A 12608-nucleotide genomic window follows, 5' to 3' on the forward strand; every position below is an offset into this window, starting at 1 on the left:
TCAATAAATACTACTGAGGGAATGAATGACTACATCTATCATTCTATTTATCTATCTTGATGGTATTGACGCCTGTCTACTCGTTTGGTTTTGCCGTTTGTCTCCCCCGTTTAGACTGTGAGCCCGTCATGGGGCAGGGATTGTCTTTATCTGTCATGGGTCATGGGTCCGAATCCCGGCTCTGCCACTCGTCAGCTGTGTGACTGTGGGCAAGTCACTTCACTTCTCTGGGCCTCAGTTCCCTCATCTGTAAAACGGGGATGAAGAATGGGAGCCTCATGTGGGACAACCTGATGACCCTGTATCTACCCCAGCGCTTAGAACAGTGCTCTGCACATAGTAAGCGCTTAACAAATACCAACATTATCATTATTAATCATCTGTTGCCCAATTGTACATTCCAAGTGCTTAGAACAGGGCTCTGCACATAGTGAGCGCTTAACAGATAACACTATCATGATTATTATTATCTGCTGCCCAATTGTCCATTCCAAGCGGTTAGAACAGGGCTCTGCACCTAGTCAGGGCTCAACCAGTATGATGGGATGAATGAATGAGTGAGTGAGTGAATGAGTGAACGAGTGAATGAATGAACGAATGAGTGAGTGAATGAGTGAATGAATGAGTGAGTGAATGAGTGAATGAATGAGTGAATGAATGAACGAATGAGTGAGTGAATGAGTGAATGAATGAGTGAGTGAATGAGTGAATGAACGAGTGAATGAATGAACGAATGAGTGAGTGAATGAGTGAATGAATGAGTGAGTGAATGAGTGAATGAATGAGTGAATGAATGAACGAATGAGTGAGTGAATGAGTGAATGAATGAGTGAATGAATGAACGAATGAATGAACGAATGAGTGAATGAATGAGTGAATGAATGAACGAATGGGCGAATGAATGAATGAATGAATGAATGAATGAATGAATGAATGAATGAATGAATGAATGAATGAATGAATGAGTGAGTAGGCAGGGCCCCGATGCGGGCTGAGGCCCGAGGGGAGGGGGGAGGAGAGGGAGGCCCCGCGCGCCGCGCCGCGCCCCGCCCCGTCCTCGCGGAGGCTCTGTGCGCAGGCTCGGTGCGCGCGGTCTTCCCCCTCCCCCCGGGCCCCGCCCTCGGAGGGCGTTGCGCACGGCCCCCTTCTCCTCCTCCTCCTCCTCCCCCCCCCCGCCCCTCCCTCCCTCCCACCCACCCTCCCTCCAGGCCGGGGCGCGGACGGCCGAGCGCATCGATCCGGCGGCGGCGGCGGCGGCGGCGGCGGCGGGTCTGGGAGCGCATCGATCGGCGGAGGGCCGGGGCCGGGGCCGGGGCCGGGGCCGGGGCGGGGGCGGGGGGTGGGCCCGGGGGCTCCGCGGACTCCTTCTTCTCCTCGTCCTTCTCCTCGTCGTCGTCGTCGGGCTCCGACATTAGGGAGCGGAGGCGGAGGAGGAAGAGGCGGCGGCGGCGGCGGCGGCACCCGGGGGGGCGGGAGCGAGGTAAGCGTCCGGGCGCGGTGCGGGGCGGCCCGCTGCCCTCCCGTCCCCTCCCCTCCCGTCCCCTCCCCCCCGGGGGCCCCCCCCCCCCCCCCCCGTACGCGGCTGTCTGTCCCCTTTGTCCCGTCTGTCCGTCCGTGTCCGTCCGTCCGTGCTGCTCCTCGGGCCCGGCTCCCGCCCGCCTTGGGCCTCCCCGCCCGGCCCGGGCCTTGACCCCGCCACAGCTGACCTCCGACCCCCGACCCCCGACCCCTCGGCCCCGCACACCCCCCCCCACCCCCACACCCACACACACACACACACAGAGTCCCGGACAGTCCGTCCGTCCCACCCCGGCAGGACCGGCCTCCCAGGAGGAGGTGGGAAGAGGGGCCGGGGGGGGGGAAGGGGACGCAGCGGGTCGGGCCGACCCCCGAAACACCCACATACACCCCCACCCCTCACCCCCACCCCCTCCTAAAATTCATGCATCCGATAGTATTTGTTGAGCCCTTACTGTGTGCGGAGCCCTGGGCTCAGCAGGGACCGTTGGGCAACAGAGACCGGTCCTGCCCGACGACGGGCGCACGGTCTAATAATAATAATAATAATAATAATAATGTGGGTATTCGTTAAGCGCTTACTCTGGGCCGAGCACTGTTCTCAGCGCGGGGGGGGGGGAGACACGGGGGGAATCGGGATGCCCCACGTGGGGCTCACAGTCTTCATCCCCCTTTTCCAGATGAGGTCACTGAGGCCCAGTGAAGTGACTCGCCCACGGTCACCCAGCTGACGAGTGGCAGGGCTGGGTTTCGAACTCATGACCTCCGACTCCAAAGCCCGGGCTCTTGCCACTGAGCCCACGGCGGACGGACAAAAACATACACACACACACACACCCACCCCTCCTAAAATGCAGACATTCATTCGATAGTATTTATTGAGCGCTTACTAGGGGCAGAGCACTGGGCTCAGCGCTTGGAATGTGGACAATTGGGCAACAGAGAAAATCCCTGCCCAATGTCGGGCTCACAGTCTGAACGGGGGAGACACAGACAAAAACACACACACACACACGCTCCTAAAATGCATACACACACACCCCCCCTCCTAAAATGCAGACATTTTTTCATTCGATAGTATTTGTTGAGCGCTTACCGTGTGCAGAGCCCTGGGCTCAGCGCTCGGAAGGGACCCTTGGGCAACTGAGACCGGTCCTGCCCGACGACGGGCACACGGTCTAATCGGGGGAGGCGGACGGACAAAAACATACACACACACACACTCTCCTAAAATGCAGACATTTCTTCATTCGATAGTATTTATTGAGCGCTTACTCGGTGCAGGGCACTGGACTCAGCGCTTGGAATGGACAATTGGGCAACAGAGAGAGACAGTCCCTGCCCGACGGGCGCACGGTCTGATCGGGGGAGACGGACGGACAAAAAACATACACACACACACACCCCCCCCTCCTAAAATGCAGACATTTCTTCATTCAGTAGTATTTGTTGAGCGCTTACTAGGTGCAGGGCACTGGACTCAGCACTTGGAATGGACAGTTGGGCAACAGAGAAAATCCCTGCCCAATGTCAGGCTCACAGTCTAAACGGGGGAGACACAGGCAAAAACACACACTCACAGACCCCCCCTCAAAATGCACACACACACACACACAGACCCCCCTCAAAATGCATACACACACACACACACTCACTCCCCCCCACCCCCCCGTCCCGCCCCCCACCCGGGCGACTCGGATTGGGCTTGGGGTGAGAAAGTGCCCCCCAACACAATGGTCAGGACCCCCCCACCCCCCCCACCCACATATCCACCCCCTACCCCCCCAGTCTCCCCCTGCCCTGGTGGCTCGGGATGGGGGTGAGGGCGGCGGGGCGGGGCGGCAGAAGGTGCCCCCCAACACACCGGGCAACCCCCCCACCCCCCAACACACACCCCTTACCCCCCAGTCTCCCCCCGCCCTGGCAGCCCTGGATGGGGGTGGGGGGGGGGCCTCCCGACACCCCCTCCCCATATACACCCCCCACCCCGTATACACCCTCCACATACACATAAAAAAGTAGCGTGGCTCAGTGGCAAGAGCCCGGGCTTGGGAGTCAGAGGTCATGGGTTCAAATCCCGGCCCCGCCCCTTGTCAGCTGGGTGACTCTGGGTAAGTCCCTTCACTTCTCTGGGCCTCGGTTCCCTCTGTAAAATGGGGATGAAGACCGTCGGCCCCACGTGGGACAACCTGATCACCTTGTAGCCCCCCAGGGCTTAGAACATTGCTTGGAACGTAGCGCTTAACAAATACCATCATTATTATTATTATTATTATACAACACACTCCCCCCCAGATTATCCATGGGGATGGACAGACCCCCCCCCCCCACCTTACCCCGTGAAACGCATTCATTCATTAGTATTTATTGAGCGCTTACTATGTGCAGAGCCCTGTACTGAGCGCTTGGAATGGACAAATCGGCAACAGATAGAGACGGTCCCTGCCCACTGTCAGACTTACACCCGGCGGCCTCCGGGCCCAGAGCTTATTATTGCCATCCGGCCACCCGGCAAACCCGTTCCCCACCCTCACCCCTCCTCTGGGGGGGTTAGGAAGGGGGAGACACCCCCTCAGGCCGGCCGCCCCGCCCCGCCCCGGGGACCCTTCAACCGGCCCGGCTGCGGGCACGAGGGATGCTGGTGGCAGCCGGACGTGCCCGACCCCCGAGCTCTTCGGCGGCCCCATCCCAAAGCCGCAGCTCCCGCGGGAGTCTCATCCCGGAGGCTGCCCGTCCCTCCCCATCACCCGCCCGCCGCCCCGAAGCTCCATCCTGGCCGGCGGCCGCGGGAGATGGGGCCCGAAGGCCAGCTGTCGGAAGCTCTCTGCGGGGAACGGGCCTGGGATAGCGTTATCGGGCCCTCCCCAGCGCTTAGCACGCTGCTCCGCGCGCAGGAAGCGCGCGGTCAGTCCGGCCGACCGAGAATCCCGAAACGGCCTGGTCCGCCTGGGACCGGGTAGAGGCAGGAATCGACGGATCGTCTCAGAGATCCGTTTTCCCCAGAATTCCCGCCTCTTCTTGGGGGTCCCGGGAAGATTCCCCGCCTCCGGTTTTAGGTTTTCCCGACTCCTCTTCCTCCTTTCTGGGTCACTTTGTCGCCCGGTTGGTCGGACCAGAATGGGAAGGTGATCTGCAGGTTGCTAAAATTTTTCAGCGTGGTTTGAGAGGCATTAAGACCCTAGATTATCCGTGGATTTAACGTAGCCATTCCAACTCCTCCCCGACCCATCGAGTGAGTTGGCCGGTGCGTTTTTCTTTTTCTTCTTTTTCCTCTCTTCCAAAGCGGCGTAGCTTTTCCGCGGGACGACGGAACCAAAAGATGTAATCTCTTCTGTCTCGTATCCTTCCTCAAAATAGCGTTTCCCTCTGAAAGCAGACTTTGACGGTTCTCTTCGCTCACCCTCTGCTTAAACTACCCATTTCAGATACGCTTTTTTTGCGTGTTCTAGGAGACGATCTAGCCGTCCCCGATCGGATTCCTGACGCGGAACTGTTGGCGGTTTTGCCAGAATTTTTATTATGATAAAAGAAAAAGCTCTAGTTTAGTGAAGCGCCCACCCGGGTTCAGCCGTAGCTAACGGCCCCTCCCGTCTGGTCACTGTGGGCGAGGATTGCCCGTCCGTCCCTCCGTGGGCCAGGGAGGGCTGGCGTGATTCTCCAGGGGCCGCTCCCCTCTCCTCGTCCTTTTCGGGTCGGAGGGCGGTGGAAAAGCCTCCTTGGGACAAGCGACGCGAGACCCTCGCCCAGTCAGCGACTGGGCCCTCCCGGTGTCCACCCAGTCCAGGTGAAGGGGAGAGTTGGTAGTTTCCTTCGGTTTGCTCCGAGGAATGGGTCAGCCTAGCTCAGAAATCCCACCCTCAAGTCCGTCTGGGGGCTTGAATCGTTCCGGGGAAGTAAATGCCGTCGTCGATTCATATTATTTATGGTATTTGTTAAGCGCTTACTATGCGCCAGGTACCTTTTTGAGCGCTGGAGTAGATACAAGGTCACCAGATTGTCCCACGACTTCGGTTTGCTCCGTTGAATGGGTCAGCCTAGCTCAGAAATCCCTGCCTCAAGTCCGTCTGGGGGCTTGAATCGTTCTGGAAAGTAAATGCCGTCGTCGATTCATATTATTTATGGTATTTGTTAAACGTTTACTATGCGCCAGGCACTTTTTTGAGTGCTGGAGTAGATACAGGGTCATCAGATTGTCCCCCGACTTCGGTTTGCTCCGTGGAATGGGTCAGCCTAGCTCAGAAATCCCTGCCTCAAGTCCGTCTGGGGGCTTGAATCGTTCTGGAAAGTAAATACCGTTGTCGATTCACATTATTTATGGTATTTGTTAAGCGCTTACTATGCGCCAGGCACTGTTCTGAGCGCTGGAGTAGATACAAGGTCATCAGATTGTCCCACGTGGGGCTCACCGTCTTCATCTCCATTTTCCAGATGAGTTCACTGAGGCCCAGAAGAAGTGAAGCGACTTGCCGACAAGCGGCGGAGGCCGGGAGTAGATCCCACGTCCTCTGACTCCCAAGCTGGGCTCTTGCCACTAAACCACGCTGCTGTACCTTCTCTCCTCCCCACCCTGCCCCACCACAGCCTTAAGGATGTGCCTAGTGGAGCACACCAGGGTGCGTCTAGTACAGCATCACCGGCGCCTGGCGGTGTCCTAGCCGCTCCTCAGAGGGGTGTCTGGGGCCTCCTTTTAGCGTCAGCACTCCGTCGCCGACCGAGGAGTCATTAACGTCCGAGAGGAAAGCGGGCCCGCGTTCTTTAATTACGTCGCTTCGCTTCTCTGGGCCTCAGTTCCCTCATCTGGAAAATGGGGATGAAGACCGTGAGCCCCACGTGGAACAACCTGACGACCTCGTATCTACCCCAGCGCTTAGACCAGTGATCGGCACATACCACCATTATTATTTCTCCCCCCGCTTTCGAGTCGGTGAAGTTTCCACCAGTAATGTAGGACGGACACCTGAGCTGATTTCCACACAACGCCCTAACTCGCGTTCTGCAATTTCGTTTTGCTTCCCCGATCTCGAGTCCGGGAAGTTTCGACCGAAAATTGGGGCGGACACCTGAGCTGATTTCCACAGGGCGACGTGACTCGCGTCTGATCGTTTACCCCCTCGCAAAGCACAGTCGTCACCATCCAGATCATTGAAGCCGTTCCCATTTTGCAAGTAGTTCTGCAGAAAAGTATTTCTTTTTTCCCCTCCTCTCGCGTCATCCGCACCCTCCTTCCGCTAAATGACCTTACTGCAAGAGGGTGGATCGCATCGACCTTAGGAAAAGCGTTTAATTAGTCCCTTTTTTTTTCTTCCTCAAGGTCTGCTGAAAATGACAGAGTATAAGCTTGTGGTCGTTGGAGCTGGAGGCGTAGGCAAGAGCGCTTTGACAATTCAGCTCATTCAGAATCATTTTGTGGACGAATATGACCCTACAATAGAGGTAAATCTACGCCGTCTGTGATGCGAGTTGAATTTGATCCGTGAACGTGCCCGGCGATCTCCCATTGCCTCGCCTGCACGTTTTTATTTTCGGTTGGACTCCCCATTGAGTGTGATTATCCCCCCGGTGGGCTTTTGAGCTTCCCTAAAGGAGATTTGCTTTTGCCCCTTAAATCTTCAAAATGGGCTCTAAAAGAACAAACGCTGCCTGACCCGGTGCCGGATTGTATATTCCAGGGGCTTAGTACAGTGCCGTGCACATAGTAAGCGCTCAGTGAATACGCATTGAATGAATCCTCTCTTGACGCCCTGAAATAGGAGCGGCACCTTTTTTTGATTTTTTTTTTTCCCCGGCCTTGCAGCTCTCTCCATTTCTCTCTGTTTATGCTAGTTTTCCTTGATTGGGAATGGTCTCGGTTGACTTTTATTTAATTTTTTCTAAAAGTGGGGGGGTGGAAGTCCAACAGAGCTAGGATAATACAACCAAACCTACTGCGATTCATTCAGTGGTGTTATTGAGCGCTTACTACGTGCAGAGCGCCGTACTAAACGCTTGGGAGAGTGCAGTACGACGGAGTCGGCCGACGCGTTCTCCTGCCCTCAGCGAGCTTACTGAGCTTGGCACCTATTAAGCGACCGTTCAGTTGGTAGCTTTAAAATGGCCCCGTCAATTTGCCTTTTAAAAGTCTATTTAAATGCTTTTGCAGGCGCTTTGCTTTTTCCTTCTCTGTTGCAATAGTCGGTTCAGGCGCGCCAGGCAGTGATCTTAAGCCTTATACGAAACGTATGAGGTAGGTTTTCCGGGGAGGTTTGTTCCCTTGGCTCTTTATCTGGTGGTCAGGTGTATTCTTGTCATTTTCGAATGTTAAAGTGCCATGAACAGGTGACGTTTTGAGCTCAACGTTAGGCAGTCTCTGCATCAGAGGGGGCCTCGTAAGTATCGCCTTCGCTGGAAAACCCGATGTTTAGAAAGAGACGTTTCTAGGAAGGTTTACCAGACATCAGATTTGTGAAAACTAGCCCGCTGCAAAAGCTTGGTCGTGAGGAATCAGCGCAGGAAGCCGCAGGACCGGAGGATTCTGGCCCGGGGGAACTTGAGAGGTCACCTCCCGGGTGACCTCCTCCACCTCCGTCGTTCCAAACAGGTAGGTCAGATTAAAGAGCGGCCAAGAAAACGCTTCGCCGACCTCGCTCGGCCAGCCATCGCCACGCTGAGAGTTCCTCCCCGTGAGGAAATCCGCCTCCATCTGGACCGTGAATTCCCACTCCCACCTCCCCAGTCCGTTTTCTCTGAGGACCCCTCTCCGGATCCCGGTCCATCGAGGGTGAACCCGGAGCGAGCGACCACCTTCCGAGCCCTACGTCGGCTTGCGTCTGTGCGGACCTTCCCCCCGCCACGCTCTCTCTCCCCCGCTCTCCGGGAACCTGCTTCCCCAGCTCCCAGAAGAGGCAGACGGGATGATCCCGGATCGATCGGTGCCCCGGAGAACGGAAGGGCTGACGGCCGGGCCCCAGGGCACGCTCCGCGCGTTCCCGGCTCCGCGGACTCCCGCCTCCGGCCCGCGTGTCCGGAAGCGGCGGAGCCGGCCCCCGGCGGGAGGCCGGTCGAGGGAACCACGCTGCTGCAGTCCTGGAAAAATTCCAAGGATTTGAGAGCAGAAGGGCAGGCCCGAAGCGGGGCTGAGCGGGATGGTCAGAGGAGCTTCTAAACAAGGCAGCTCTGGAAGTCTCAAAATCACCATCTGATTATCGAGGAGGCAAGAATGCCAAAGTGTCCGAAAAGAAAATAGCTCCCGTTTGAGGCCGCCCCGCCCGCCTTAACCCCCAGACACGGGCCCTTGACTCCCCACACTGCTCCTGGATCCCGGCTTTCCGACGCTCCCTTCCTTCCGCCCGCCCCCCGACCGGCTCCGGGCACCCGGCCCGATCACGGACAAGAAACGCCCGCTCGGGAATCCATCCATCGATCCGTCGTCTTTCCTGAGCACCTACTGTGTGCGCAGCACCGGCTGTTCTGTCGTGCTCTCCCAAGCGCTTAGGACAGTCCTCCGCACCCAGTAAGCGCTCAGTAAATACGATCGACTGACGACTCACTCAGTTAGTGGGTAGAGGCGTTCCCTGCCCACAGCCAGCTTACAGTCTGCGGGGGAGGCCCAAGAAGGTGTGGGGATGAGAGGGGAAGGATACACCCTGACTCGCAAATACTCCTTGATGTGAATCTGAGGGACTCTAAAATAATAATAATAATAATGTTGGTATTTGTTAAGCGCTTACTATGTGCCGAGCACTGTTCTAAACGCTGGGGTAGACATAGGGGAATCAGGTTGTCCCACGTGGGGCTCACAGTCTTAATCCCCATTTTAAAATGTTACACTTTGCACTCGGGTTGGTATTGATCTTCTTGAAAGTGGTGCTCGCCCGCTGCCATGGACGCCACTGCCAAAGGAAGGATAATCCTTTCAGTCGTCCTTCACTCTAACGTTCCTTTCACCCCCACCCCTCTCCTTTGCGTGGGGACCCTGCCGTCTTCTCTTACGGCCCTCCAGACCGTCACGCCAATCAGGGGTATTTGTTGAGCGCTTACCGGAGGGCCGATCACTGCACTGAGCGCTTGGGAAAGCGCTTAGAACGGAGCTTGGCACATAGTGAGCGCTTAACGAACCCCATCGTCATCATCACGGCGCAACAGAGTCGGGAGACACAACGAATAAATATCTCGGATCGCCCCGAATCAGGCGAAGATTCGGAAGCCGGAACACGGAAAGGAGAACTCTCGTGAGAAGCGTTCCTTCGGGAGAGCTGGGACGGGACTCTCCTTCGCCTGCCCGGCACCGTTGTCTGGATCTTCCTTCCGTCTCACCGTTCACACCCAGAAACGCGGGGAATTCTCGCCCCGGAACTCTAGGAAACGTCTCCGTGGAGGCCGACGGCCACGTGCGTTTCCCTCTTCGGGTGGCGAAACGTTGAGCGGGTTCAAAAGCCTGTGGCCTGGGCGTCCTCCTTCCCCTCCCCTCTTCTAGAGAAGGGTTTTACAGATCGACAGTTTGCGGCTTGCACTTGGGAGATACTCCTTTGGACTCTCCCGAGCGCTCAGTACGGGGCTCTGCGAGCAGTAAGCGCTCAATAAATACCATCGATTGAAACTTCGAGCGAAAGGGAGATAACCGGAGGAGCAAAGAGCTGAGGAGCCGAGAGGCGGAAGAGGACGAGCCTTATTCACCTGGGAGGACACTGCAAAGAGTAACTCACTCTGAATCAAACCGCCCTGCGTCGACTGCAGAGGACAGAAATCGCCCAACCTCGCCACCGAGCCGCAACGAAGAGAAGCAGCGTGGCGTAGCGGATAGAGCCCGGGCTTGGGAGGCGGGAGGACCTGGGTTCTAATCCCCGCCTGCCACTTAATAATAATAATAATAATAATAATGTTGGTATTTGTTAAGCGCTTACTATGTGCAGAGCACTGTTCTAAGCACTGGGGTAGACACAGGGGAATCAGGTTGTCCCACGTGGGGCTCACAGTCTTAATCCCCATTTTACAGATGAGGGAACTGAGGTACAGAGAAGTGAAGTGACTTGCCCACAGTCACACAGCTGACAAGGGGCAGAGCTGGGATTCGAACTCATGAGCCCTGACTCCAAAGCCCGTGCTCTTTCCACTGCGCCACGGGTGATCTTGGACAAGTCACTTCACTCCTCTGGGCCTCAGTGACCTCTTCTGTAAAATAGGGATTGAGACTGAGCGAGCCCCACGTGGAACCGGGACCCGATTTGTTGGTATCCACCCCAGAGTAGTAAGCACTGAACAGATACCATTATTATTACTACGAATGTTATGGAGCCCTTTTGTGCAATTGATGCTCGCTCGTCACTTACCGATTATCTTCATGACGTGAAAATGTTTTTTCAGAAGCAGCGTGGCCTGGTAGAGCACGAACTTGCGAGTCAGAGTTCTAATCCCGGCTCCGCCATTGTCTGCTGCGTGACCTTGAGCCGGTCATTTTTCTTCTCTGGGCCTCAGTTCCCTCATCTGTGAAATGGGGATTGAGACCGGGAGCCCCATGTGGGACCGGGACTGTGTCCGACCTGATTATCTCATAACCGCCCCAGCGGTTAGAACGGTGCCCGGCCCATAGTGAGCGCTTAACAAATGCCACGATTATTATTACAATTATAACTTTTTTCTTTTAGAGAGGGAATGACTTAAATAATTAAAATGCAACTGTTGAAAGGAGGTAAAATGCTTTTGCTAAGTGCCTCATTCGCATAGCATTATGGCCGGTAATTAAAAATTAATGCTGTGGACCCTCATGAGAAGCTTGCCATTTTTAGCTTCTAGCGGAATACACTATAAGTGTCTCCTATTTTGTCTACAAGAAGTAGCATGCCGTAAAGGAAAGAGCATGGTCCTGGGAGGCAGAAGACCTGGGTTCTAATACCGGCTCTGCCGCTTGCCCGCCGTGCGACTTGGGGCAAGTCTCTTAACTTCTCCGTACCTCTGTTTCTTCGTACGTAAAATGGAGATCAAGCGTCTGTCCTCCCTCCTACTTCGAATCCCACGTTGGAACGGGGGCCGGATCCGATCGGATTGTCTTCTCTCTACCCAGTGCTCAGTACGGTGTTGGACGCATATTAAGTTCTCCATAAACGCTGTTGTTATCATGATTAGTCAGAAAATCACGGCTAATCAGAGTGCCTTGAAAAGGCAAGAGCCCTTTAGTCGCCTTGATCTCCGGCCGAGATGCTTCGCCGAGAGTTTCTTTGAGTGTGGGATCCTTGGAGGAATAAGAAAGTGACTTATCGTCACTGTTTATTGTTGTACTGTACTTTCCCGAGCGCTCGGTACGGTGCCCTGCACAAAGTAAGCGCTTAATAAATACGACTGGATGAAATTGAAGTCGGTCAAGATGGCTGCATTTAAGAAGCGTGGGCGAGGCTCACCCTCTATCGCCCGTGCCTTTATTTTCGTGGACGTCGGTCTGTCTGTATTCAGCCACGCTACTGACGGCCCGCTCGCTGTACCGGCCGCTGTACCAGATGCTCTGGGAGAGCGTCCAGAAGGCAGTCCGTTCCCTCCGGGACTTCGTAGCCGCCATTCGGCCGATTCCGGGTGGTGGCCCCGACCGACGGATGAAGTTGAAATTTCTGGACCGCATCTCCCCCGTGGTCGGCCCGACCGCTAGACCGTGGGCCCGGGAGTCGGGAGGAACTGGATTCCATTTCCGCCTCCGCCACTTGTCTGCCGGGCGACCTCGGGCGAGTCACTTCTCCGGGCCTCAGTTCCCTCATCTCTAAAGTGGGGATTGAGAATGTGAGTCATTCATTCAGTCGTATTTAGTGAGCGCTTACTGGGTGCCGAGCACTGTACCGAACGCTTGGAAAGTCCAATTCGGCAACGAATAGAGACAATCTCTACCCTTAGGGGATAGAGATTGGGTCCAACCTGATTAACCTGTCGACCCCAGTGCTGGCACGAAGGAAGCGCTTAAGGAATACCGTAGATAAAAAATAAAATCGAGGGGCCTGGATCCTCATCCCCCTCCCCGCCCGTCACGGGCGAAGCCTAAGCGCGCCTTCAGCGGTGGGCCAGGGGCTCACCCGGGTGTACTAGGATGGTCTCACTAGCGCTCACGGCCCGCGCTAAGCGCTTAATACGTGTCC

General features: G+C 56.0%; 1 protein-coding gene across 2 annotated transcripts in view; it reads left to right on the forward strand.

Moving 5' to 3' along the window:
- The first annotated feature begins 1438 nt into the window (after positions 1-1438).
- Positions 1439-12608, forward strand: part of KRAS (KRAS proto-oncogene, GTPase) — a 41207-nt gene continuing 30037 nt past the window's right edge. Inside the window, exons 1-2 of one of the 2 annotated variants that reach the window (XM_029054637.2) lie at positions 1439-1480; positions 6830-6951. In XM_029054637.2, the coding sequence (XP_028910470.1) occupies positions 6841-6951 (111 nt within the window). In that variant the 5' untranslated portion in view covers positions 1439-1480; positions 6830-6840. The remainder of the gene's footprint in view (positions 1481-6829; positions 6952-12608) is intronic. The other variant, XM_029054640.2, reaches the window with a different exon arrangement.

The sequence above is a fragment of the Ornithorhynchus anatinus genome, chromosome 2, assembly GCF_004115215.2.
Source record: "Ornithorhynchus anatinus isolate Pmale09 chromosome 2, mOrnAna1.pri.v4, whole genome shotgun sequence".
Taxonomy (NCBI): domain Eukaryota; kingdom Metazoa; phylum Chordata; class Mammalia; order Monotremata; family Ornithorhynchidae; genus Ornithorhynchus; species Ornithorhynchus anatinus.